We start from the raw sequence: 27,400 nt of genomic DNA on the forward strand, positions 1-27,400 counted from the left end.
AGAACAACTTTCCAAAGTGGCCCTAAAATATGGCACATACCATCTTTACATTTAAATCAGAAGCAGTAAGTAACCCAACAGACAGTGGTGTAACTTGGAAGAGAAAACAATAGAAAGCCCAGAAAACAAAAACATGAAAATAAATCACAATTTGATGGACGCTAGTTTAGTAGTCTGTTACCGCTTTATAAAAATCCTATTAAAATTAGGATAGTCAAACTTGTATGGAGCTGTTTATGGGGCGGGGGGGGGGGGGAATGAAGTATCACTTCTCTCCACCTAGGGAAGAGAAATTACATTGATAACTTACATTTGTCATTCCAAATAGCTAAAATGCCACAGTCGTGGTGGTGGTTGACAGAAGCTAGATGATTGCCATCACATTTTATATATGAGTGCTGTAAAGAAAAGAAAGCTCTTTTGATAACAAGAGTTATTCAGACCGAAGGCTAAAATTTACACGCTGCTTTTTATATTTGGGAATAATTTCCTAGCATTAAAAGTAAAAATGGTACAGTTTACAGTAATTTAGGGTCCTCACACAAAAGTTCTCTTCACAAAACTAAAACGTCTTCCAACTAAATATAAAAAATAGACCACCGCTTTTTTATATATATACAAAAAAGTTTCTTCCAATTGTTTTAATTGCCAGCCATGTCCTTTTGTTTCCCTTGAATCCTCTTCCACTCTGATTGCTTTTAACGCAACACAGTTCTGGTTCTTGGGTTGGGAGCGCTGCTGAAATGATAAAAATGAGGCGTGCAAGATGTCAGATACACATGGCAAAACACAAAACCAGTAACTTGAGCATCGCTAGCCAATATAAAACTAAGAAAGCAAACAATATAGGGGCTCGGGGAGGGAAAGAACCACTCACAGACGGCATTTTTGAAAGCGATGCAACATCTGTAGTAAACGGAAGCACAGGCCAAGGAACTCAGATTACAAACAGTGAAGCAGGGAAGGGGGGCAGGGAGAGTTCAGGTCTTATAAAGGGATAGCAGTGGAACAAAGTACCATAAGCGCATTTGTTGTAAAGCATCCCTTTTCCTCCTTTCCCTCTGAGGCACCAGACTGTAGGAAAAGTAGAGAAAGAAAAGGTAAAGGGAAAACAGTTCTTTCAAGACCAGCCAGAGTTTAATGCATGAAGTACGGTCGTTTTATTCAGCTTTCAGTCTAAACAAGAAAGACCAAATGCAACTAATGATATTAAAAGGAGATGGAGATCTTTTAAAACAAAGTGTGTGTGTCCCACCCCCTGCCCCCCCCCCCCGGGCAGTTTTTCATGGTTAAATAGTTAAACTATCCCTGAAAGAAACTAAAAGTATTTCTTACTATTTAATTAATAGTGTAGGACTTACGGCGTATTTGATCCTATTCTTCAAGCGCCTTTTAAAATCCATTCTCTCTCCACTCATCGTGTCAACACAATATCTTGCTCCCTAAACTGCTATCTGTAGCAACATGGGACGACTCTTTCATTTGTAGCAAAGGTTTCCAGACATTTTCAAGAGAAAGAGGGGAGGGAGTTACTTAAGCACTCTTGAAAACTAAGTAGGAGCTTAAGATCCGGGTTGTTTTTTGAACTGGCTGAAGCAATCAGATGCACCCGCTCCGTATAAGCGCTTGTGAACAACCCTGATATAGAAGCAGTTCTACATATATGTAAAGTACTTTTCTAACAATGGTTGTTTCCCCTGGAATAGAATTTCTATGCTGTCACGACCCACAAAATGCCTGGTGGTAGCATAGGGTAGGGCATTGAGGGACCTTACACAGAGCGCCTGCTAAGACTGATAAATGTGGCCTACCTTGCAAGATCTGTCACACAGGTGTGTCTTGCGTATGTACAACAGATCAGTGTCCTTAGAAGTTCAATCTACTGACCAGACCAAGGACTGTGGCACAATGCAGATTATGAGACTGAGGTATGGAAGGAGGCAAGGCTTGCAAAGGAAACGTACTAATTATTTTCCCCAGGAGCATTTGCTTTTCTGTTTATGCGCCACAGCACTGGACCAAGGGATACATAAAACTGCTGTGTGGCCAACATTGCAAGTTGCTTTTGAAAACAACTCCCTCCACGCCCCATTTGGGTCACCTGTATGTTTCTAGGGTTTGTTCTGACTTTTCCAGAATTATAGGAGTCAGTTCCCACAACTCCAGAATTCACTTCTGTGTGGGGAATACAGTGTGCCAAATCCCCCTCTGTATATAGGACTTAAAAAAACAAGATATAGAATTACTCGTCTTCACCCTTTACTGAAGGGAGGTGTGATCACCACTAAGTTGTATACCCTAGTTTAGGATTCCAGAGTATGGGCTGTAGCCAATGCCAGTTCTACTCAGAAAACACCCACAGATATCCCCTCTGCAAAGAGAAAATAGTCCTTCTGTTCAGGAATTTGGACACCTTGGCAAACTATTGTTGGGGGAAACCTGGAAATGGAAGACAGAGGGCATGATTTTGCAACCCATAATCTTCCAAACTGATTTTATTCTTTTTAACACAGTGAAGCATAACAGATTCGTTTTTGTTATCTTCTCACTTAACATATCATTTCTAAAATTCCACAAGATGGGATGAGCCACATCACAAGTGCACCTTGGTGCCTTGGCTGGTTCCTGGATTTCCATTCTCTATTAAATGTTTGATATTATTTGACTGAAACAATTGTCCAACAGGCTGAACAAGGGGAGCGTCCATCACTATTCAAGGTGATGTAGAAAACTGAGGGGGCAAATCATTTTAGGCTTGAGGGCCACATACCCTCACAGGCAGCCAGGGGTAATACTCATGCAAGTCTTACCACTATGCAACAGATTACAGTTCAGCCGTGCAAAAAAATCAGGTTTCTACACATACACCTGTCCATTCAAATTTGAGCCTAACAAGAGGCATTATCACAGTTTGAGCACACATTCTTGGCAAAGCACTTAGGAAGAGGGTGACCTATTGGAGGAGGGCAGCTGGAGGGGGGGGCGCATCCTGAGGGCCAAATAAAGAGGTCCAGAGAGCCACATTTATGCCTAGGCCTGAGGCTCCTCACTCCTGATGTAAACGACTAATTTCTGCTACTCAAACACCAGCGTACAATTCCTCTCTAACCTCGGTTCCACTAAAGTCAAAAGAAATATGGCAACCACAAAACTACAGGAAACTACTAGGCGATACTGTATATCGATAAATGATCCAAAACTGGTTTGAAGTCCGTATCTTGCTAGCGGTTTCATAATTTTTGACCTGGGAATAGATCGCAAATCACGATGTGTGTGTGTGTGTGTTTGGGTGTGCGCTAAGCAAAAATCATAATGTGGGGAAAACCATGAAGCCAGCCAACGTTCTCGATTCCTGCAGCCCGTTAACTCTGCCTGCTCAGCTTCCTGCAGGAGGCAGCGAATCACAAGAGCAGGTGCCAGCAAAAATTACAATGCGGGAGAAAACATGAAGCCAGCCAATGCCTCTACATAGCTCCATCTTTATTTCAGATGTTGTGATTTATCAGTATATTGCAATGTTTAGCCGGTGATATATAATGATGGTGAAAACCAGATATTGCCTGGCCCTACTGTGTTCTATTTAAATCACAATTATCCAATGCCTAAAATATCCAGTCCATGCAACAATTTAGCCTGTGGGCCCTTAATCTACTGACCCAAGATATCTTCTAAGGAAAGGGCCCGTTCAAATGCAATACAGCTTGAGCCTTGTGCCTGCGTGTTTTGTTCTTGCACAATTTTTTCTCTCCTTGGCACATCACGACTGAAGACTTTCTTGGTTAACCAAACCTATAAGGCAGAATCCTTGCTGCACAGCAGAAATCTGCTCATGGAAGAGACTTCACCTTCTCTTTTCCCCCTGCAGCCTCCCTATTTTCCTCAAAGGGTCCTCAGAGAGAAAGGAGAAGGGAAGGGGTGGCATGTTTGTGTATATGGTTTGTGCATATCTTGTCTTAATAAGGCAAGATGTAATATCTGAATCTGGTCAAGCAAAAAGTGTGGAGATTGAAGGCAGAGATCTATTAGCGTGCAATAGAACGTTAGGGATATTTGAAGACGAAGAAGTTCAAATAAAGGCATACCAAAGAAAATAGTAAGACTGTGCAGAAAGAAGGAGGAAAGATAGCCAGCAGAAAACAGCAGGTTTTGAGAAACTGGTTCATTGTTCATTCTGCTTTATCAAGCTGAGTAAATAGTTAGTGGAATGTGAAAGTAGTGGAAATACGAATAATTTTGAAACAAGCAAATATTAAAAATAAAAGCAGGAATTGTTTCTGCTGAAGCCATTTAGAAAAATAAGTATTGTCCAGATAAAATTTCATTGACATTGTAAGGCTGGGTGGCTGCTACTGCCATAAGGTGTTTCATTCACTACACAAGAGTAAGACCATGCGCCTTGATAGCACAAAACAATAGTGCTGCAGCAAGTGGATTCAGGTAGGAAACAGAAGAGCAGAACAGCTGGAGAAGGGGAATGAAATGCTGGATAGAGGGGATAAAGCTTCTCAACAAAAGGACTCTCCCCAAATACATCCAAGGAGGAACGTAAATCTTTGCCAAGCCAGGACAACCCTGCTGCCTTGGAACTAGATCGTGTGGTTGGAGGGGGAGGGGGAGCATGGAAACCCAGACTAGCATCTCTACTGCAAGAATACATTTCAAAATGAACCATCAACAACCCAATTTACACCCCAAAAAAATATACAAGCATTTTTTCACACTTTGATGTAATACAATTTCTATTTCCTTCTGTTAAACTAATATAAAGTGCTTTGTTATATATAAAAAAACCCAATAGTTCTAAAATGAACAACGGCATAGCTACTTGAGTGTTTGTTTTGTTTTTGATGATGTGCACTTATGTACCAGCAGCCAATATCTTACAAGAAACGTATTTCCCTTCCTTTCTCACATAGGACACAATACCAAAATGGCGCTTGCCATCTACAGTTCTTTTTTCCTTTTTTTAAAAAAGTAGCACCTGTATGTTTTTCAAATTGGTGACTGATTAATAATGGGCATCTTTTAGTCATTCAAAATATATCTTAAATACACTAATTAAGCAACAAAATCTTGCAATCCTGTATGTCCAAGCCCCCCTGCACCCAATTGTTTTCTATAAACACCATGCCTCTTGCTCAGTTCTTTAAGCCCTTTGCATCTAAGTAGAGGAGGCATTTATGTAATTTTCATATTCTTATATCTAAGAGACTCTCTCACCCACACAGAAGTCTTTTAAACTTGTTTTACAAGGGGAGGCTGGTGGTATAAAAACATCTTTTACTGATTTACTTCAGCTTACATTCAACCTTCATACGTAGCTTCTGAGGTTGTCACCCATCCAGGCAGTGGCCAGAGTTGGACCTGCTTAGCTTCACAAAGATGGAGACCTCATATGCCTTCATGATACATGTTATTCAAAACATCCACACTTAATTCAAGTAGTTCTGTCTTAAATGCAGTTTTCCAATACATTAGCAAAGGATACTTGGGCCCAGGCTGGATGCAACACCAAACCATATTTTAGCTTTGTGTGTGTGAGTAGCTGTGGAGTTCTGGTCTCACAAGCTCCCCCTTCCTCTCTCCTCTTACAAGTCATGCCGTAAGGAGAACATCATCAGCATCAACTTCTACTTTTAAACTAACTGGCAAGAGCTCTGACTATAGTTTTAAGTATGCCAGGATCACAAACCACAATTTGACGTGGGCTTATTTGAAAAGGGGACCCCCGCCTCTCAAAAGCTAAACATAGTTCCTCCCACCCCTCAAATTCAGATACAAAAAGAAACAGGTTAGTTCAAAACTTAAAGAGGATGCTTCTGACCTCATGCCTGTGCTGAAGGAGGGAAGGGGGAATCTGTGAACTCAAAGCTCACTGCTACTTGCACTAAAACTACGGTTCAGTGTTTGTCTGAAAGCAGCATTTAATTCAAGCAGCAGAAGCCTGAATTTTATTTAAAGTTCAGTCTTCATTAATTGACAGTGTCTGCAGGGCAGCACAGTAGTTCTCACCTTTTAAAACTGCCTTTTCTTGCAGTAGACCTGGTTGTTCTTTTAGAATGGCCTGAATTGCTGTCAGAATTGCTAGTTTCAGGCTGTTTACTTTTCTGAACACTGGACTGCAGAATTACCCTGAAAGGAGTAGGAGAAAGAAATTACTTAAAAGTAAACTGAAATGTACATAATGTACGAAAATAAATATGGCATATAGTTTTCTACCTAAAAACGCCTACCTAAGATGCCTAGAAGACAGGATTTTGTGGACAACTGATTTTGATCTTTCCTCATTGTGTGTGGGGTAGTATTCAGATTTCTGCTCTGTTTTAAATCCACTAAAACTTTTCATTCAGAGTATTAATACAGCCAACCATTTTGGGCTCAAGTTTTTACTTCCAAAACAGAGAAGCAAAGGGTTTCTTTCTTTCTTTCTTCTCTGCATTACTCCTGGATGTCCTAGACAAGGCATGGGTGACCACACAATCCAACATATGAACTGATACTAAGAAATATCTAAATATAAAAAAGGAGAAGTGATTGCCTAAGCTTGACCACTAGAGTTTATAACCAAAGAAATTGGTTTTTATACAAACGGAAAAACCATCTGTGAATCCCTACACTGGGGCTCAGAATTTACAAATGAACTCTTTAGTTTTCAAAAAGTTATGTGAACTAACACTTTTTTTAAAAAAAACAACCAAGATGATTTCTGCTTTGCTGCTATCCTGTTCTCCTAATGTCCTTGTTTTGTTTTCATGCTTTCCATGGGCGGTGAAGCAGGAACAAACTTCTCCTTAAATTCCTCCACTTCGCTACCCAGTTATTACTGGAGAGGGGAGAGATTTCATCAGCATACATTACCCAACTGCATCCCCTCCTCTCCTAGCTGGTGAGATGGTGCATGCTCACATAGCATCTTGGATAACCATTTCTAGAGGGTGATGCTTGAGGAGTGCACTTTGGTCCTGTGGAGCCTTCAACGCAGGGTTCCTCAAGGTTCAATTTTATCCTCTATGCTATTTAACATCTACATGAAACCGCTGAGTGAGGTTATTATTCAGAGGTTTTTTTGATATATAAATTTTTATTAAGTTTTTCTTTAACAAATAATTTTGAAGTACCATATTTACCAATTTACAGTTTTTGAACTTCCACCAGTACCTCCTTCAATCATCCATTTTTCATATCTTTACACATTTTCTATGTAGTATTGCCGATTTGATAATAACCTTCCATCTCAGTTTCTTTCCTACAATATACCTTGGTTTATCACAAAACCTCCTTAAAACCCACTAGCGTTGTCTGTTCATCACATACAGTTTTCAGATATTCCGTAAACTTTCCCCAGTCCTCAATGAATTTGTGATCTTTCTGATATCTAATTTTTCCAGTCATTTTATCCAATTCTGCATAATCCATAAGTTTCATTCTCCACTCAGTCAAGGTCGGTAGTTCCTCTTGTTTCCATTTTTGGGCCATATTATTATTCAGCGTTTTAGAGTGCGTTGTCAGCAATGAGCTGATGACACACAACAATTTCTCCTTTACATCTGCAGGTGAGACAGTGGATGACCAGGACCATTGTCTTGCCTCGGTCATGGACTGAGGCCCAATCCAGGTAAGACCAAGGCATGGTCAGTGGGCAGCTCCCTAGACCGGATGCCTGCTCTTGATGGAATTACACTCCCTCGGAAGGAGCGGGTGCATAGCTTGGGGGTACTCCTGGATCCTTTGCTTTCGCTGGAGGCTCAGGTGGCCTCAATGGTGTGGAGCATCTTCCATCAGTTTTGACTGTTGACCCAGCTGCATCTCTATCTGAACAGGGATGACCTAACTTCCATTGTCTATGTTCTGGTAATCTCTAGGCTGGATCACTGCAATGTGTTATATATAGGACTGCCTCTGAGGATGGTTTGGAGACTTCAGCCGGTGCTGAATTTGGCATCCAGGCTGCTCACCAGGGCAGGACGGTTTGAGCACATTACGCCAATCCTGGCCTGACGGCACTGGCTGCCGAATAGTTTCCAGATCCGATTCAAAGTACTGGTTTTAACCTGCAAAGCCTTAAGTGACTCAGGACCACAAGGCCTCAAGGACCACCTATTTGAACCACCCTGGACCCTGCAATCATCATCTGAGGCCATTCTTTGTGTGCCTCCTCCACGAGAGGTCCAGGGGGTAGCAACATGAGAACAGGCCTTTTCTGCAGTGGCTCCCAGTTTGTGGAATGCTCTCCCCAGGGAGGCTCGTCTGGCACCTTCATTATACCTCTTAGGGCATCAGGTGTTCTCTTCTACCAGGCCTTTGGCTGATTAACAATTCTATGTCCTTTTAAATGTGTTTTTGGGAGGGGGGTATTATTGGCTTGCTCTTTTTTTTGTTCTTGTTTTTATTACGTATTTTGTGTTTTCATTTGGTATTTTTATGGTGTGAGCCACCCTGAGATCTTCGGATGAAGGGCGGTATACAAATTTAAACAAATAAATCCCATATCTTCTTGAAGCAAGATTCAGCTCTGATACTGTAGAAGAATTTGCCCCCGTCTGTTCCTGTAAGCAATTAAGTGGGCTGCAATAATAGTTCTGTTCAGTGAAACTTTCCAGGAGGGACAATGGCTAGGTGACTATGGATTTCTTTATTCTTACTTTTTAAAAAATAATAATAATAGTGCTTATATTTTTGATATGCTTTCAGTTTATTTCTATTTATTCTATTCTTAGTCACTTTAGATATATAAAAGGGTATTCCTGAAAACTTTAAAAGGACAGTAAAAATTCCGGTCAGCTATTAAAAAAACATTTTCCTCCACAAAGGATATGAACCAGTCATTGAGAGGACAATTAACAGAGTAATCCTAACTTACCTTTACGCCAGAATTGGGGAAGAGGGGAAGAATGATCAGCTGGTACAATGGGAGCCAAATCCACTGCTTGGCTATTTCATAGTAGCCAGAGCAGGAGGTGGGGGACAACAGATTTCACCCCCCTGCCAGGGGCTGCAATAGGAGGGAATTAACTACGTCCACCCCATGACAGGCATTCAGTTTCAGTGATTCTGTGGGCATGTGAGGGATACAAAGGGTCTATGGTTCTGGTGTACCCATAACCAGCCCTGATAAGCCCCTTTCTTACCTCCTCCACCCAATATTACTGGTGGAAGGTCTATGCCAGTGGAGATCTAAGTGTCTTCTCACTGGTACACCTCCATCTCCATCATAGCAGCACTCCCAGGGACAAAGGATTGCTCCATTAAGATGCTAAATCTCTCTTCTACAGCAGTGACCCCTCCCTCTCCCCCCACATTTTGTAAGTGGGTGCATTTCAGATAAGCGACAGGTTCTGCAAGACTGCCACTGTAGTGGCAACTGAAAAAGGGGAGAGACAGTTTAATTCCTCACTGTAATTGCCTCTTTCGCTTTGTGACACCAATTCATTTCACTGGTTGCAATGCATAGCTCATCGCTTCTGTTGTGAGACAAGAAATGTGCCTCAAGTCTCCAGGAGTTAATAAAATGCAAGCTATTCGAAGCACACTAAGGCTGATGTGTATACAGTGATTTACTGCATTTTGAAAACTAAAAATGAAGGATATGCTGATTTCCAGAAACAATACAGAGCAAGACAATGGTCTTCAGCTATATAGAATGGGAGCTGGAATCTGTATGAAATGGCTAGGAGCTGCTATCAAGGTTCCAGCAATATGTGAATGACATCCTGCTCTTTCTCTTTATTCCCTGCATTGTGGGGGTTGGACTAGATTTCCCCGGGAATCACTTCTGGCTGGACAATTCTAAGATTCTATATTTATCAAGCTAAGGAAATCATCTATGCCTCATTTCTGTAGGTTTAAATTGGAGCATATAACTTATTAAGCTAGTAAGCGTGAGCAGAGTTAAGGACTGAAAGTTGCAATGAAGCAGAAGCTGCTCAACACAAGACCTTCTTGTTAAAGATACAGGGAAATGTGAAATATTCCAAAGTATCACTAGGGGGCATAAGGCCTCGTTTCTTAAATCGGCCCAGTACAATCCAAGACGCAACAAACTTTCCTTTTTCATAAACTATTTTGCATTTCCATCCTAAATCAGACAGAAAGGTGGGATTTAAGACTTTTATATGTGAAAAAATCCAGAATACATGCAATCCAGAAAATAGTTTTCCCCTTTTACATTCCTTCACTTACAGCACAATCCTTATTCACAGGGATTGCAAGTTTCAGTGTCTGACCTATACTGCCCTGACAAAGCACTGTCTGCATCTTTTCAAACCCATAATCTGAGAATCAAAATCCAGCACAGATTACTGAGGCAAGGTAGGTATTCAAAACTAGTCCAGAACTTGGAGATGAAGAAAACCCCAAACGACCTTTCATATGCCGATAACAAGAGAACACCAGGCAAGAAAAGAACACCGTCCTGCAAAAGTCTGGCAGTTTTCGAAGGGCAATTCTAAAGCACACAAATCGCAATCAGTTTTTCTTGTAAAAGCAAGTAGCCCAAGTTCCATGATGCCTTGTAAAAAAAAGGGGGGAAGGGAAAAAGAAGGAGGGTGTAAAAGCTTGGCGCATGCATTTATGAAGGAGGCGAGAAGGTGAACTTCTGTAAAGTATGTAATAGGGACACACTTACACTATGACTCTGTCAAGGGAGGTCCTGCTGGACCTAGGTTCTTAACCCATCTAGACAGAATAGGAGGTTGGGAAGAAGGGAGCCACACACAATCCACCAGATGACAATGCTACTCAGGACAGACACCAGCATAGCTAGGAGACATCTAAAAAGGGGTGAGGGCGGGGAGGAAGAGATGGATATGAAATCAAAGGGAAAAATCAGGAACTCTTTTTTTAAAGAAATGAGTGGTACATTTCAGCCAGTTGCAGTTGAAAAAAAGGAAAAAGCTCTATCCGTGTTCTTTGGTGCTGTGGGGGGAAATCCCTTCCCTGTTCAAAGGCCATGCTGTATTTTTAGGGAGATTATTTTAACCTTCGTTTGATTTACAGGGTGAATCTAGGAAGGATTCTGCAAATCACTTTTCACCTAAAATACCCCAAACTCTGTCTTAGCTGGAAATTAAATGGCAGATTTGTCCAAATGCCATTTAAGAATACAATTTAAGAGCCTGCTGCATCAGGGTCCATTTAGTCTAGCATCCTCACAGTGGTAACCAGGTACTTATGGGAAGCTAAAAAGCAGGACCTGTGTTCAATCTCTGCCCTTAAAAACACACAGGACAAAACCTCGTGCATAATATAGCGTACCAATATTAAATGCTCTCTGTGGGAGGGTCCGTCAATTCATAGCTGTCAACGTTTCCCTTTTTTAAAGGGAAATTCCCTTATTCCGAATAGGATTCCTCGCAAGAAAAGGGAATTGACAGCTATGCATCAATTAGGCTACATCTGCTTCACTAATATTTGGTCTGCCTGATCTAACAGCAACATCAGCATCAAAACATACATACACACACTTTTCAAACAAAACACAGAGAGAGATGTGCTGCTTTTCTACATTAAAATTATATTTTAAAAGTATTACATATTTTTTACCCGATATGCTTTTTTTCTAACCATAATGCACATGCAAAGGAATTTCTTTTGGCCAAAAACCTTCACACTCTCACACACAAACACAGGGAACTGTTCCAGTAGCAGTTTCCCTAAAAAGCAGAAAGCAAGAAACTTCTAAGTTATGGGTAGGAAAACCAATCCTGGAAGGGCCTTGTTTTGTAGCAGTTTTGTTTTAAAAAATACACTGAAACAAAGAAGCTTTTAGGCATTGGTGTAATGTTCGGTTTAGTAAGTGTTTTGTGATTTAGCCAATGAGCCCGATATGTTAGGAGATGTGGCAGAGAGGAGAATTTACTGATGATAAGGAACTGAGAAGACTTGGATATCAAGGTGACAGCTAGTGGCAATGAATTAATTGTGTGCAACTTTTAGAGTACCTAAAAACATACTGAAGAAGTCAGTCTCTAAGAAAGAGGCCTTTGCATTTACAGATGCAAAATGAAATTAACTTACGTTAGTGGAACTGAGTTTCCTTTTGACTGCCGTTTACTTTTCAGGGCACGAAGCTTATCTCCTTGCGTAACGGAGTGCATTTCTTCTTCATCATCACTGTACTGTAAAGAAATGGTAAGTCATTGGAATAATAGTACACTTCAAAGTCTTGATGCTGAAGCATAAAACTTGATGCATACCAGACCCCCAGTGAACTAATGAACTTTTCACCTAAAGTTGCAACAGATTTCATGAAAACATTTCTTTAGCATTTTGGTGTGTATCTGTTTTCTTGTTAACACAGGCATAAAAACCCACAGGAGGAACGCCCTCTCCCCAGCAACAGAAACCTGTGTGTGTATCTCGCTTCTGCTACTCAAAAAAGAATATCTAAATTCAACTATATTATGCCCATACCTCACCTGTAGAATGTCCTTTCAATCTTGCTCATTCGTCACACATTTTTCCCTACTCTTAGGATGCTTTTCAGGAATAGGAATACAGAAGAGCATACAAAAAGAATCCAACCACTTTTGCTTTATTATACCCACATTTAGCAGTGCCCTAAGATTTACAACAGCACGACGTTCGGGTGATTACCGGTTCAGAATCTTTACTGCTGCCAATCTGACTTTTGGAATCATGTATTGAAATGTCATCTACTCCTGAAAGAATTTTTGTAACAGTGTATTTCGCGGTCTTCCTTAGCTTTGCACGGAGAATATCACCTTCCAACCAAAGTTCTGACTGTTTCCTGTTACGGAGAGAAAATACAGGAGAAATTGCCAATATCAGTTTTTGACTACATTTATAAATCCAAATTCACAGGTTAAGCAGAGTCCAGTAGCAGGTGTGCCATCCTCTAATGTGGTACAAAATGGTCTCAATATAGTCATGTAAAATATTTATCGCCTTGCCTCCAACTATGCTCTTCCATTTGCAGAATTGCTTTGACCTAGCAGTGGTTTCCAGTAATTGGAAAATGAGGGTTTTTTTGCCAGTTCCTCCTCTTCTTCTCTGCAACACCCTCCCCAACAACAAAAAGAGCAATCTGCTCTGGAGGATTGGTAGAATCTTTGGAACAGCATGGGAAGTAGTGTGGAGGGATTGCCGGGGGAATCATTAAAAATTGTCTCCCTTGCATTAGAGGAGTGGATCTCAGCTGAATCAAAAGCCCTTTTGTGAACAGATGGATGCAAACCAGAGTTGTTGTTTTTTTAAAAAACAACAACAACTATAATTCTATTTCCACCTTGAAAGTTTTACTGAAAGGCAGGAGACAAACGTTTCAGAGAGCTATTGCTGTTGTTTGTTTAAAACAATTAGACGTATTAGTAAATAAAGAAATTGCTTTCAGTCTGCTGGCAGGCTTAATGAGTGCCGACTGAAGTCTTTCAGCGTACTTGTTTGTCATACTATTCCGATGCTAAGGCATTGATCAGTATTGATATTTTAATCACTGCATTTTAAACATTTCATTGCTAGGTCTTGTGCGTGTCCTTCACCTTAAAAAAACAATAATGTTTCATTTCATTTTTGTATACACTTCAGTAGTAATTCATATATATTGACGTTTCTACCCAATTCTGTGCCATAGTCTATAATTCTGAGGTTGGGTTTTCTGTTTTCCTTCCCTTTTATTTAAGGCTTAGTGAATGAGACTGTCCAGGCAGAATGTGTGCGCAACTGTACAGGCTCTGTGATTTCAGCTTCTGTCAGTAATGAACATTCAGCCGCTGAATTCTACTGCATACCCCGCAAGTGTCTCAGGGGAAAAAGGGGTCATCCCATTTTTTCTCACGATAGAGCAGTGGCCATTTGGGTTGCTGCGATGCTGTGCAATTTCATGGTGCAATTTTTCCCTGAAAAAAGCACTTTTGGGGGGCCGCAATCTCGCATGGTGCCCCAAAACATGGATTTTGTGCATGAAGAAAGCAGGTTTTTTTGGGGAGGGGCTGCAGCACAAAATCACATGAGATCACAGCAACCAAACTGGCTGGTGTGCTCTCACAATAAAAAATGAGAAGATGGTGTCTGGAAAGTCGGATTCCCTGATTAGGGCTTCATAGTGTTAGAAGGTATGCTATTGGTGGGAAGGCAAGTCAAAGACACACAGCTCTAACCAGATGCCGGTGATTGTAGGCTGCTTATACTGCAGTTTCCGATTTACGTGTAAAGCAGCAAACAGCAGACCAAGCCAGTAGTCAGAATTACCAGTGTCTTCAGAAGACACACAGCCAATCGCTGCTCTCTATGTGGGTAACTGCTGTTTTATGCTCCTAACCTCCTTTAACCTATATTTAATATATCAGAAGGCAGAATGGTCATTACCAATTTGTGTGAGGCCAGGTCCCGGTCACAGCATGCAAATAATTAAATAGTTTCAGCACTGATTCAATCTTCTGGGGGGGAAATGGATTTAAAGGCATACTTACTCTAACAGGAAGTGCTGCTGTGCTCCAATCACAGAGCCAGGTCTGCAGATTCTAATCCAGGCAATCGCTTCAGCAGCAGTCATCCTGTAATGCTTCATAATGTAACAGGCTATAAGTGTGCCAGTTCTGCCAAGTCCAGCTGCGTGGAACACAAATAAGCTCGTTCTTTTTTCTGGCTTTTGCAAACATATCCTCAGTCAGGCTTTATCATGCTTTATTCTCCCTCTGCAAACCACAATTGCTTGGGCCCTACATTTCTTAGGCCAGGCCTTCACAAAAAGCAACCCCAAGCACATCAGGCCATGTATCTGGTATGTGTGTGTGTGGGGGGGGGGAACGACACTATATAAGCTCAGTCATACATCACATGCTCTGCATGCAAAAGGTCTCTGGTTAAATCTCCAGCATTTCCAGTTAATAGGATCCATCGGGATGTAGATGATGAGGTTGCCCTTTTTCTGCTTCTGGAAAGCCACTGCCAGTCAGAGCAGACAGCCCTGGGCTAGATCCACCAATAGACTTGTTATGAGGCAGTTACCTATGTTCCTATTCTGGCTTGAGATAATACTCTTTTCTGTAACTGACAGTATCCTCTGTGGTCAACTCAAGAGTGCCCTGTTGATGTATTTTATAAACAAATTTAAACAGTAAATGGCCTGAGCAGATCCAAGCCTGGATGAGGCTCCTCAGCTTTCATCAATCTCTTCCAGTGGTATGGAGATGCTCCTGAGCTGAGCCACCTGTGGCCCTCTGGGGAAATGGCGGGGGGGGGTACCCAATTTTCAACAACTCTGCTCCCTCCTAATCCCAAGTTGCTCACAGCTCACCCCATTCAGGAAGTGCTCTCCAACCTGTTTGGATTCAACACGCTGTATCTGTAATCAAAATTTTCTAAACTGCACCAAAGGCATACCTGGACATAAGGTGGCAGCCAAAAGTTTGTTCTGGAAGGGATCTTTCAAAGTGAGCTTAGCTTTCGATACCCAGATTTGTAATATACAAAAAAGCAAACTGAAATATATCCATATGTTATTCTGTAAGGATGTTCACCTTTATTGTTACTTCTAAAGGCTTGAGCTGCATACTGTCACTTTTCCACCATAAAAAACTTTCATACCTCCTGGGTGACTTATGATGAGGCTTACCTGTAGCAGGTGGCCTTGCTAGAATGCTCTTTATTTACTACACATTTATGCGGGTAACTTATTTATTTCACATTTGTGCTTGTTACAGTTTAGTGGAATCCACTGGAACACAGGCCGAAAGCAGAATCTTTAGAGGCTCACTGCTCCCATTTCTCAGACTCTATCTAAACTATGTATGATTAGCAAGATTCCACATGGAAGTTGGAAGTAGTAACCTAGCAAGAGGCCACAGCATAGGGATAAGATGGAAGAAAAAGCAGACTTCCAACATCCTAATGACAGAGATGTCAGAATCCTTGCAGTACAAATGATTTTTAAGAGAAACTGGTGTGATTTTGGTCAAATTGCTAAAAAATAATAATGCTGCTTAATGGCTGAACTAAGTGATGGTTAATAATGCATGCTGTGAGTGCTATCGCAAAAAGTTAGTGTCAATTACTTTAACTCATGATTCCTGTACCTTTGCAATGAACTGCTATAGCACCTTCAGCGTTTTCACAAATACTTAGGAATGTTCTGATGATGGCATCATTAGGTATACTTCCATCAGCAAAGAAGAGTTCATAATGCTCAAACCCTGCATCTTTAAATCTCCTTGCATCATACACTCTCTTGTTCAGACGGATTATAGTGGTAACATTATGTCTTCTGAAGTAGGGAAAATAGGCCTCGGGGGCGTGATGTGGGTAACCTGGAAGAAAGGAACCAAGGAACATTTACGGCAGTGTAGAACAAAATATCAAGCAAGCCACCCAAAAGACCCCACCAAAACCTATCAACCCAGCCCGTTTTCAAATACTGATTTCTATAGTTCAGCTATGTCCAACCGGTCGGCCGCGATCGACAGGTAGATCCCAGGAAGATCGCAGCTGGTCGCAGGATCCTTATAGATCACAAGATTCAAAGCAATGTATAATGAATGTTTGCGCCCCCTGCCCCGTTCCTACGTAGCTTCAAAAGGGCGATCATTTCTAGTCTGCTGCTGAAATTAGTTGGCTTTGTTGTTTTGTGTGCTTGTTAGTGTTGTAGTTAATGGTTAGCTCCCCCCCCCAAAAAATCTCAACAACTCTGGCCTTTCCCTCCTAAAATAAGTCCCTCCTCCCTCCAATGACTATGGGTAGATCACAGCCAGTTTTTTTATATTGGGAGTAGATCACAGTCTCTTGGAAGTTGGACATGGCTGCTATAGTTGGTAACGCAATAAGTAACAGAGTAATGTATTGTTTCCACCGCAAGTGCCTCTATCTTTTAAACATACCATTTTCAATTTTACTTCTTGAGTGTGGGCCACTGAAGGCAATGAATTTTTTGGGTATTATCCAGTTAAAGTCTCCATTTTCAGCCCTCTGTTAAGAAAACAGAAGAATTGTTTACTTCATCCCTAAAGCATCCCTGACATTAGTCACATTTGCTTCGGTGAACATAGTGAGGATGACGAGGAATGCTGATGTAAGGTTTTGCAGAATAAGAATGTGTAATTCCGATTTCATCTGGGATTATAGACCACATGCTCTCACACTGTCATGCGACAGCCTTAAGTGTATTGAAACATCTTTTTGTTATTTACCTTACTTTCCTTGACTCCACATACTTAGATATAGACTATCTTGAAAACAGAAAAAATCAAGAGCTATAAGTAATGCATGCCAATTTTAAGCAAAGACAGTCTCAGCAGTAATTATAAGTAGACATCAGTAAACAGAATGATGCTTACCTCATAGTGTTCATATTCATCTACATCAAATGAATTGAAATCAAGGAAGCCATACCGCAAAGCCTAAAATTTGCAAGAGAGTAACTTTAAAAACAACAACATAAGCCTTGTAGAATGGACCGTAAATGATCACTTTTACTGTGTCTCTTTTACCATTCCATATTATCTACATTGTCTGAACTAAAACTTTACTTATGTAAATGATACATGCGAAACACTCAGAAATTGCTGTGTAAGTGTAATTTATGACTACTACCCATGCAGTCACTCCTGCTCACACAATGGAATTTATTTATTTAAAACACATTGGGTCGTCACAAAGCTAATAAAAATAAACAACAGCTGGCTTACTGACCAGTGAAAGCCCACTCCTGAGGATCAGAGGACCCTGAATGATGCATTGTTTGGAATGAGAGGCTGCAAGAAGAGGGGGACTGATAGAATTTGGGGAGTGGGAGACATCGTACAAACAAGTACAGTCTAATCTCACTATGGACCCAAACCATAATTCTGATCTGGCTTATTTCCCCCTCTTCTTAATTATCCAATGTTTTGGAAGAGTAATCTTTCAGATTTCAAACTGTCCAGAATCCCATAAGGTTCTGATCAAAATACAGGGTTCCGGATCACATGGAATTTATTTCACTAACCTTATTTACCGCCTGAAAGCAGTCGAGCAGCGTTAGATGAAAACTGCAGGTACCAAACGCAGCATCCCTGCAAGGCACACAAGTGTGAACTCAATGTTGGCCAACTTTCCTAAGGAAAATTTTTAAGGCTTCCTGACTTGGCTACAACACACTCTAGCTAGTGATTTCTATTAAGAGTCATACCTCGGGTTAAATATGCTTCGAGTTGAGCGCGTTTGAGTTGTGCTCCTCGGCAACCCGGAAGTAACGGAGCTTGTTACTTCCGGGTTTCACAGCTTACACATGCGCAGACGCTCAAAAGGACATCACGCACATGCGCAGACGTGCCGCCGCTAGTTATGTTTACCTCTAGACGTGAACAGAGCTCCGGAACGGACCCCGTTCGTATCTAGAGGTACCACTGTAGTTAACAGCAAGCAGATAAATACTTGTCAAAAGGACATTTGAACCGTTCCCTAGTTTTGTGGCACACAATTACTGCTTTTCCAGCAAAAGTCAAATGGTCTCAATGTATGGGCACTGGTTCCCTAAGCCACACCAGTGGTGCAGTGCCATGGCAAGGAAGGATCTTGTTGTGGCTGGTTGCCTTGCTCTCTTGGGTCAACAGCAAATGCAAGAGAAATGGCAGAGAGGTCAGACTGGCTCACTCCACTAGCTGGAGTCTGCCCATCCTTGCTGCCCACGGCCAACCTGCCCCTTTCTTGAGAGCTCTCCAGCCAGCAGATGCTGCAAGCTTCACTGAGGCTCACGCTAACCACCATGATGAGATGAGAGGAGTATTCAGGTCCATGCGGGGAGCATCCTGTGCCAAGCTAAGTCCCAACTGCTCGATTCGTTTTCTGGAATGATCTGCCCTGCATGTGTGTTGAATTCTCAGCTCTGGGTTCATTTGCTATGCTAGGCACTAGTCAGCCGCAGGTGGAAAAATAAATTGCTGCACTTGGAAGCTGTGTTGTCATGGGGGCAAAATCCACTAGCCGTTTAAGTAAGTAGCTAGCTTGGCCCCCCATCAACCTTGAAGCCTGTGGTTGCAATCCAATAAACACTTATTGGAGGGGAGCTTTGCTGAACTCAGTGCAGCTTACCTGACATGAATAGGATTGCACTGTGTTTGTGTCTACATGTAGAGCACTCCAATCTATCATATGAGAAGTGTTCAGCTGGTGTAAACACAAAACTATATTTTAGGGATCAGTAACTAAACAACAGTGTTAAAAATTGTTTCCTTAACACATTTTGCCATAGCAAATTGCATTGGGCTTCCCTACCTGGTTTATTTTTGATTAAGGATACAGTGGTGCCCCGCAAGACGAACGCCTCGCAAGACGAAAAACCCGCTAGACGAAAGGGTTTTCCGTTTTGGAGGCGCTTCGCAAAACGAATTTCCCTATGGGCTTCCTTCGCAAGACGAAAGCCCATAGGGAAATCTCCAGGGACAGCGGGGAAGTGCAGCGCGTCTTCCCCACTGTCCTCGGACCTCCTCTGAAGCCTGGCGATGGGGCGGAGAGCTCTCCGCCCCATCGCCAGCCTCCTCCGAAGGCTTGCGGTGGGAGGAGGGTTTTCCTCCCTACCGCCAACATTCAGAATGCTGTTCTGAATGTTGGCGGTGGGGAGGAAAAACCCTCCTCCCACCGCAAGTCCCAGGAACAGAGGAGAAGCGCTGCGCGCCTTCCCCTCTGTTCCCGGACCTGTCCTGAAGGCTTGCGGTGGGAGGAGGGCTTTCCTCCCCACCGCCAACATTCAGAATGCTGTTCTGAATGTTGGCGGTGGGGAGGAAAAACCCTCCTCCCACCGCAAGTCCCGGGAACAGAGGAGAAGCGCTGCGCGCCTTCCCCTCTGTTCTCGGACCTGTCTTGAAGGCTTGCGGTGGGAGGAGGGCTTTCCTCCCCACCGCCAACATTCAGAATGCTGTTCTGAATGTTGGCGGTGGGGACGAAAAACCCTCCTCCCACCGCAAGTCACGGGAACAGAGGAGAAGCGCTGCGCGCCTTCCCCTCTGTTCTCGGACCTGTGCTGAAGGCTTGCGGTGGGGAGAAAAGCCCTTCTCCGCACCGCCAGCCTGGCAAGCGGTCTCCATAGGAACACATTAATTGATTTTTAATGCATTCCTATGGGAAACCGTGCTTCGCAAGACGAAAAACTCGCAAGACGAAAAAACTTGCGGAACGAATTAATTTCGTCTTGCGAGGCACCACTGTAGTAGCGTATTTTTCGCTCCATAGGGCGCACCTGACCATAGGGCGCACCTAGTTTTCAGAGGGGGAAATCAAGGGGAAAATTATGACACCCCCCCCCCCAGCTCTGGGAGCAGTGAACAGCGCTCTTTAAAGGGGCTGCGCATCTTCTGCTGGATTTTCTGGGAGGTGGGGGAATTCCCTCACTTCTCGCAAAAGCCCGCAGAAGCTGCACGCTCTTTAAAGGGCGTGTGGCTCCTGTGGGCTTTTCTACGAGGTGGGAGAAGGGACTGATGTGGCCAGTCAGTCCCTTCTCCCTCCTGGGGAAAAGCCCGCAATAGCGCATGGAGCTTGTGTGCAGCTCTTGGGGGCTTTTCCCGCCTGCCTCCCCCCTGCATTCGCTCCATAGGACGCACACACATTTTCCCTTGCTTTTTAGGAGGGAAAAAGTGCGTCCTATAGAGTGAAAAATACGGTAAGTCTTGAGCACGCATGTAAAAAAGATCTAGAAAAATCTTCACCAATCAGGTGCTCTCCAGAGGTTTTGGAGTTTAACTCCCATCCTCCCTAATCACTGACCATATTCTTTGGGGTGGATGGGAGCTGAATTCTAACAGCATCTGGAAAGCACTAAGTTAGTGAAGGCTGAGGTAGGAATTCCAAATGGGCAGTGGATCAGTTTCTCCCCCTGCCCTGCCCCATCTGCCAAGAAAGGGTAAAATGAATATTTTTAAAGGATGGGTGGTTTTAATACATGCTTTCATTTACCTGAAAGGAAGATATGTCACATTTTCAGACACTAAATGCCTGTATATGTTTTCTGGAGATTCCCTCAGATATATTATCTATTTTGGAAAGAGAGAGGAGAAAAAGGGGGAGGAAACATTCATATGGTACTTTTAAGTTAACTACAAGATAATATTTTCTGCAATTCTCCCACCCCCCAAAGCAAGGCATACAGTAGGACAAAGGATAGTGTGCATACAGTGATACAGAGAACTGGCTATAAAGTAACATGGTGGTCAATACAAAGCCAGAAAAAAGGCAAATAGAACCAATAACCATTCTGCATACATAAAGGCTGTTCAAGCTCCAGAAAGTGTTATTGAAGTAGAATTGCAGATCAGAATTAGGTTCCAGTTCAAAACATTGCTACGTTTTCTTCATGAGCCATTAGCATGCCCCAAGAAATTTTCAGAACCGTCAAATGGGTCAGTTTTTAAACTAACAGGATTGGCTACAGAAGACTTTGCCTGCACAGCAGACTGGCATGTAAGCAACCCAAGCCCAGTGTTATGGTTACTACTGGTACAACCATGTTGGTGCCAATTCACACAAACTGCTTTTCCCAAGGAGCACAGCACCCACGTGATTTGGCAACTCTGGCGGAATCCACACCATATCCACAATATATAAGCTAGGCCTGACTCTCACAACCAGTCTCCACCTGCTTGCAAAGGTGAGACTCCTATCTGTACTACTTATTTTTATAGTGTGGTAAACAAATAACCTCTGGAATCATATGCCTAACTTTGTCATACAGGAAATGCAAATTATTTTAAGCCTCCATCAGCACAAGACACGAACTGTGACTGTTCTCAAACCGCCTATTTAAACATTATTTTAAATACTAAACAGTTTGCAATGAAAATTTATAGAACTATGCTTCATTAAAAATGAAAATATAAAATACAGCATAGGCAAAGTTTAGCAACTGTACACACTTCTATCAAGTTTCACCCTCCCCAGTTTTTAGTCCTTAAAATATTAAAAATGCTAGGTGATTCAATTTTTGCAATCAGCCTTCCTAAACAACTGTGCTCTCCTAGTAGACAAAACAAAGGATAAAATTATAGGCAAAAGATAATTCAGCAGCTGCAATTCTTGATTATCCAATTAGCATTCCCAATACAATATGGCTGTACACAAAACAATTATCCATTGCATGGACTGAAGAGACACGCCATGTTTCAATAACATGCAAGTCCTGTTTTGATGAACAGATGCTACACAAAGTAGCACAGCTGGGTAGTTTTAGTCTCTGGAGTTACTGGTCTTAAGAGGGGACCCCTGCTTACATGGCAATCTGGATTCGGTTACTTCAAAATGTGGGGGAAATGAGCATTGTTGCACTTGGGGACCCTCCTGCACATTGATTAGTAGGGCGCTGGAATCGTGTCACAACACTCTCAGTGGCTTGTACGTTCAACAGCACAAGCTATTACTGTTAATCTTGAAGGAGAGCTTCGCTGGCTATATATGCACTGATGGAGTGAATAACAGGACCCCCCACCCCACCACTACAAGGGCTTAGAAATTAGAAGCACTGCACTTGGAAAACTACCTTGCTTAAATTTCTTTTTAAGAAATGCAGCTTCAAATTGCTTTGAACACAATGCTGTCCTACAAACAAGTAAAATACTATTGCAGAAATGTGCGGGTTCTTCGGGAGCTGCTTCTACGTAAAAGCTAAAGTGGGACGGAACATCTGCTGTAAAACCTCCTAAATTCATGTACACCTGCATCTGCTGGGCGAGAGCTGTGGACAGTAAGGCTGGGAAGTTCTGGTATACTTCATAAGTGATAACCTATTAAAACCATGTCCTAAGAAAGATCATCTCTTCCGTAAGGATGTAGCAATGGTATAATAAGGTGAGGGTGGGGGGAATCAGTGGAAGAAAGCAGTTTTCTAATGGGGGACACATCAATTGTTAAGGTCACTCCCGGTGGAGTACAGGGTCAGGTTTAAGCTGCTGGTTTTGACCTTTAAAGCCCTATGCGGCCTAGGACCCACATGCCTACGGGACTGCCTCTCCTGGTATGCCCCGCGGAGGACCTTAAGGCCCACAAATAACAACACTTTGGAGGTCCCGAGCCTCAAGGAGCTTAGATTGGTCTCAACTAGGGCCAGGCCTTTTCAGCACTGGCCCCGACATAGTGGAACGCTCTGTCACAAGAGACTAGGGCCCTGCGGGACTTGGCATCTTTCCACAGGGCCTACAAGACAGAGCTGTTCCACCTGGCCTTTGGTTTCGACTCGGTCTGACCCTTATGCTTCCCTCCCCTTATGGTCTTGATTTATCAGCTACTTTAAAATGAGGCTGCATTTTAAATTGCATTTTAACCTGTATTTTAAATTGGTCCCCCCCTCTTTTCTCCCTATTATGTTTTTACTGTGATTTTACCTCTAGCCAGGGAGGGTGGGGTATAAATAAAATTATTTATTATTATTAGTCATGATTTATCTGCCAGAGCTGTCTCCTCATCTTGCTCTAAGACAGGGGTGAGGAATCTCCAGCCCATTGGTCCATCTTGGCCTGCCAGGTCATTTCCCTTCACAAGCCACACCCACCTATCCATCAGCTGACAACACTAGGTGGTGTCCGCAGGTATTGTGGGGCCAATCCTGCTGGGTTGTTGCTTTCCCACTGCCTTCTTTGCAGGAAATGTGTTGGTGAAGCAGACCTCTCCACCCGCCACAGTGGGTCTGTCACGGCTAAAAATTGGCCGCTGTTCCTTTAATGCTAAAAGAACTAAGTCAGCATTAGTCAGCGGCCTACAATGACTCATGCAACCCTTCACCAAATTGCACCTGTATATATAGAGTGGCCAATGTTAGTGTTGGGTGTGGGTTGGTTGGATGATAGAAAGCTAGTTGTGTTTGGTGTGGGTAAAAGCTGTTGTCGTGGTTGAAGAAGACAACTTTTTAAGAATACAGTGGTGCCCCGCAAGACGAACGCCTCGCAAGACGAAAAACCCGCTAGACGAAAGGGTTTTCCGTTTTGGAGGCGCTTCGCAAGACGAATTTCCCTATGGGCTTGCTTCGCAAGAAGAAAGCCCATAGGGAAATCTCCGGGGACCTCTTTTAAATGCTAGCAGTGGGGAGCAAAGCCTTCCCCCCCCCCTCCGGCCTTCAGAAGAGGTCCAGGAAGGCCGGGGGGGGCAAAAGGCTTTGCTCCCCACCGCCAGCATTTTAAAAGCAGTCCGGGATAGCAGGGAAGCGCTTCTCGCTATCCCGGAGGGCTTTTGAAGACAGGCGGGGGGAGCAAAGACTTTTGCCCCCCGCCCGCCTTCAGAAGAGGTCCTGGACAGCGGAGAAACAGCGCTGCGTTTCTCTGCTCTCCCGGGAAGGCAGGCAGGGGGGAGCAAAGACTTTTGCCCCCCGCCAGCCTTCAGAAGAGGTCCTGGACCTCTTCTGAAGGCGGGCGGGCGGCAAAAGTCTTTGTCCCCCCTGCCTGCCTTCCCGGGGGCTTTTAAATCGCCCCGGGACAGCGGAGAATTCCTCCGCTGTTCCGGGGCGATTTTAAAATGCTGGCGGGCGGCAGCGCTGCCGCCCGCCAGCATTTTAAGATCGCCCCGGACAGCGGAGAATTCCTCCGCTGTCCCGGGGTTTTTAAAATGCTGGTGGGAGGCAGCGAAGCCTTCGCTGCCGCCCGCCAGCATTTTAAGATCGCCCCGGGACAGCGGAGAAGTCAGGCGGGGGGGAAGCAAAGACTTTCGCCCCCCGCCAGTCTTCAGAAGAGGTTGGGGGACAGACTGTCCCCGGACCTGGTCTGAAGGCGGTTTCCATAGGAACGCATTAATTGATTTTCAGTGCATTCCTATGGGAAACCGTGCTTCGCAAGACGAAAAACTCGCAAGACGAAAAGACTTGCGGAACGAATTAATTTCGTCTTGCGAGGCACCACTGTAAAAGCAGCATTCTGCAAAGTACTCTTTGTGCCAGCTAGGGTCTGAGGACCAGGCAAAGGAGGTCAGAACCTTTTTCTTTTTCAAACACTGACAGGGTCAACTGAACCAATGGATTCAAGTTACAAGAAAGGAGATTCCGACGAAACATCAGGAAGAACTTCCTGACAGTAGGAGCTGTTCAACAGGGGAAGAGACTCCCTTGGGAGGTAGTGGACTCCAGTTTTTAAGCAGAGGTTGGATGGCCATCTGTCATGGATCCTTTGGATGATATTCCTACATTGCAGGGGGTTGGACTAGATGACCCTCGGGGTCCCTTCTAACTCTACAATTCTATGATAATATGATTCTAAGTCTAATAACAACCTCCCTACCAAGCACAGAGTCCATAACTACTTATTTTCAACAGTACTTCAGCAAAACAATCTCCCAGATCATTCAATGGCCCACTGACATGAGCCTATTGAGCGTTATTACTTTCCCCAGTCAGACACAAGCATGTAAAAACATTACAAATCTTCAGAACAGGTGATGCTTTTGTTTTAAATGGTTCTGGATGCAAGTGCGCGCAAGCTTGTGAATGTATCATCAACCAATAGCTTTATTTTCTTCAAAACTCAGCCCAAGGTACCGTGTAGACATCACTAGCTGGCTGTAACCCTGGTTAAAGGATGAAGAGTGGTTCATCAGACTTCACAATCCCTGCCCCAGCCCTTCTCTGCTTCGGTGTGTATTCCTTTTGCTCACTAAATCATTGGTACAGATACCGAATCATTGCATAGACAGGCACAGAGGTTCAAGTGCAAGAGGGAAGGTCCATTCCAGATTCTTTAACCATGGTTAAGAAATGGGTAGCTGTTTATCTGCTCCTGTGGCAGGAAGTATAACTGAATTGGCATTTCTATACCCTATCAGTCATGCAATATTCTGGGGAAATATAATATACAACTGATCTGAGTTAAAGTTAAAACAGTTGACTTGTGGTCAAGTGTGCGAGAGAGAGAAACCTGTGGAAGTTAAGTGCATATTTTTATGTTTAGAAAAAGTAGAACTTTAAGCCCTTGTATTCTATAGATTTTGTTTTGTTTTTTTAAATAGCAACTCTTCATCAGCTTTACAAAAGAGCGGGAAAGAAAGCATCACAGAAAGACAGAAAATAAATAAATACAGCAGAAATGACTTTCCTAAGCCAAGGCACAAACATAACTCATAAACTGTTTACAATAATAACAAAAAGACTACAGAAACAACTTGCCTAGTGGGCAGAACCAGTACCCTGGCTTCCTGGCAGTGGGTTACTATTGCTTTCTGGGAGGGTTGATACAGTGGGGAGGTCAGCGCAGTGCAAATCCACTGTTAGAACCAATCTGACACTCCTGCCTGTGTGTTTGCACTGCCCTGACCTCCCAGCTGCCTAATGCCTCTTGGTAGACAACAGCAACTCAGCAGCCAGGAAGCTAGAGTAGCAGCTGCACTCTACCAAGAGACACCTTCTGTAAGTAAGTATAAAAATGAAGAGTCACAGGAGAAGGCAAACATTGAGACCTTGCAGAGATCAAAGAAGAAGATTGTATGTTATTCCTTGTGGAAATGAGACACAACTACACTGGTGAAATATGCATCCTTAGAGGGAAAGAAAACATTGTAAGGGGGGAAAAACCAGCACAACCCACTACAGGTTTTAGAAAAGAGACAGGACACAAGTACACACATGCCCGTTTGCTTAAATGTAGAGAAGGCTATGAAAGCCAACACAAGATACACAAGAAACCCTGTTGGTATCAAATCCCCATGCATTAATGTAGAAATTTTAAATTTAATTTCAGGTACTACTGGAAGTACTAATGGAAAGGTTAGATATTTGAATGTTACATCAGCAGTGGTGATTTTGCTTCAGCAGCTCCATCTAAAATAAGGTTACATCTAGAAAAGTTGGCAAACTGAACCTAGGAAGGATTAAGGAAAAAAAACGAAGAACACAAGAGGTGAAGGAAACTGCTTACCCTGAAGGAAGAAGATGAGAAAATAAAGTACACAGAGATGAGTCCTGGAGATGACCTGAATTACAGCAATTCTTGAGGGTAGGACCCAAGAAGGGTAGCCCTCCAAAAGGACATAATTAGTGCCAAGCCTGAGAAAAAGAAACACTGTTACTAAGTTAATGCAGGATTTGGGATACAGAGCTGAGATGGAGGCAGGAGACAAAGGAGAAGGACAGGAAACACAGGAGCTATTTCTGAATTAAAACAGACAAAGAGAGTCAGAAGAAAGGATATTAACCGGCGAAATAATAGAGATCAAAAGCACCCACTTCAGAAGTAATCTCAAAGTATATTTCTATCTGCTAACAAAGAACTATAAACCTCTCTAGCTAATGCAGTTCTGCCTTTTAAGGCTGGTATTTTAACTGAGCAAAACTAAAACTAAAGCTATGACGTCTTATTTCACAGCATCATTACTCTGGTACCAAATATTTCATGTATCAGCCTCCCTCAATGCGATGACCTCAGGATGTTTCAGACTACAGCTCCTTTCAGTCCCAGCCATCTTAATGACCAATGGTCAGGGACGATGGGGGTGTTAAACATCTGAAGAGCAC

The 27,400-nt window shown here is 43.0% G+C and overlaps 2 protein-coding genes and 1 long non-coding RNA gene across 3 annotated transcripts in view; 1 reads left to right on the plus strand and 2 right to left on the minus strand.

Annotated features, from left to right (window-relative positions):
- Nucleotides 1-450: 450 nt before the first annotated feature.
- LOC309380655 (dual specificity protein phosphatase CDC14B-like) overlaps nt 451-27,400 on the minus strand; it is a 66,459-nt gene continuing 39,509 nt past the window's right edge. The window contains exons 5-15 of the mRNA XM_081930852.1: nt 20,881-20,957; nt 17,939-18,005; nt 17,289-17,351; nt 16,833-16,920; nt 16,035-16,265; nt 14,430-14,568; nt 12,595-12,748; nt 12,016-12,116; nt 6,013-6,132; nt 1,018-1,074; nt 451-738 (exon numbers count right to left, since the gene is read on the minus strand). Coding sequence (XP_081786978.1) covers nt 699-738; nt 1,018-1,074; nt 6,013-6,132; nt 12,016-12,116; nt 12,595-12,748; nt 14,430-14,568; nt 16,035-16,265; nt 16,833-16,920; nt 17,289-17,351; nt 17,939-18,005; nt 20,881-20,957 — 1,137 coding nt within the window. The 3' untranslated portion in view covers nt 451-698. The remainder of the gene's footprint in view (nt 739-1,017; nt 1,075-6,012; nt 6,133-12,015; nt 12,117-12,594; nt 12,749-14,429; nt 14,569-16,034; nt 16,266-16,832; nt 16,921-17,288; nt 17,352-17,938; nt 18,006-20,880; nt 20,958-27,400) is intronic.
- Nucleotides 19,027-20,810, plus strand: LOC309380734. Its single transcript, XR_014173090.1, has 2 exons — nt 19,027-19,235; nt 20,593-20,810. It is a non-coding gene; the product is annotated as an uncharacterized lncRNA (long non-coding RNA).
- LOC309379942 (dual specificity protein phosphatase CDC14C-like) overlaps nt 26,670-27,400 on the minus strand; it is a gene marked incomplete at both ends in the record, with an annotated part of 13,978 nt that continues 13,247 nt past the window's right edge. The window contains one exon of the mRNA XM_081929468.1: nt 26,670-26,747. Within this exon, the coding sequence (XP_081785594.1) occupies nt 26,670-26,747 (78 nt within the window). The remainder of the gene's footprint in view (nt 26,748-27,400) is intronic.

The sequence above is a fragment of the Podarcis melisellensis genome (assembly GCF_964234715.1).
Source record: "Podarcis melisellensis genome assembly, chromosome: 11".
NCBI lineage: Eukaryota > Metazoa > Chordata > Lepidosauria > Squamata > Lacertidae > Podarcis > Podarcis melisellensis.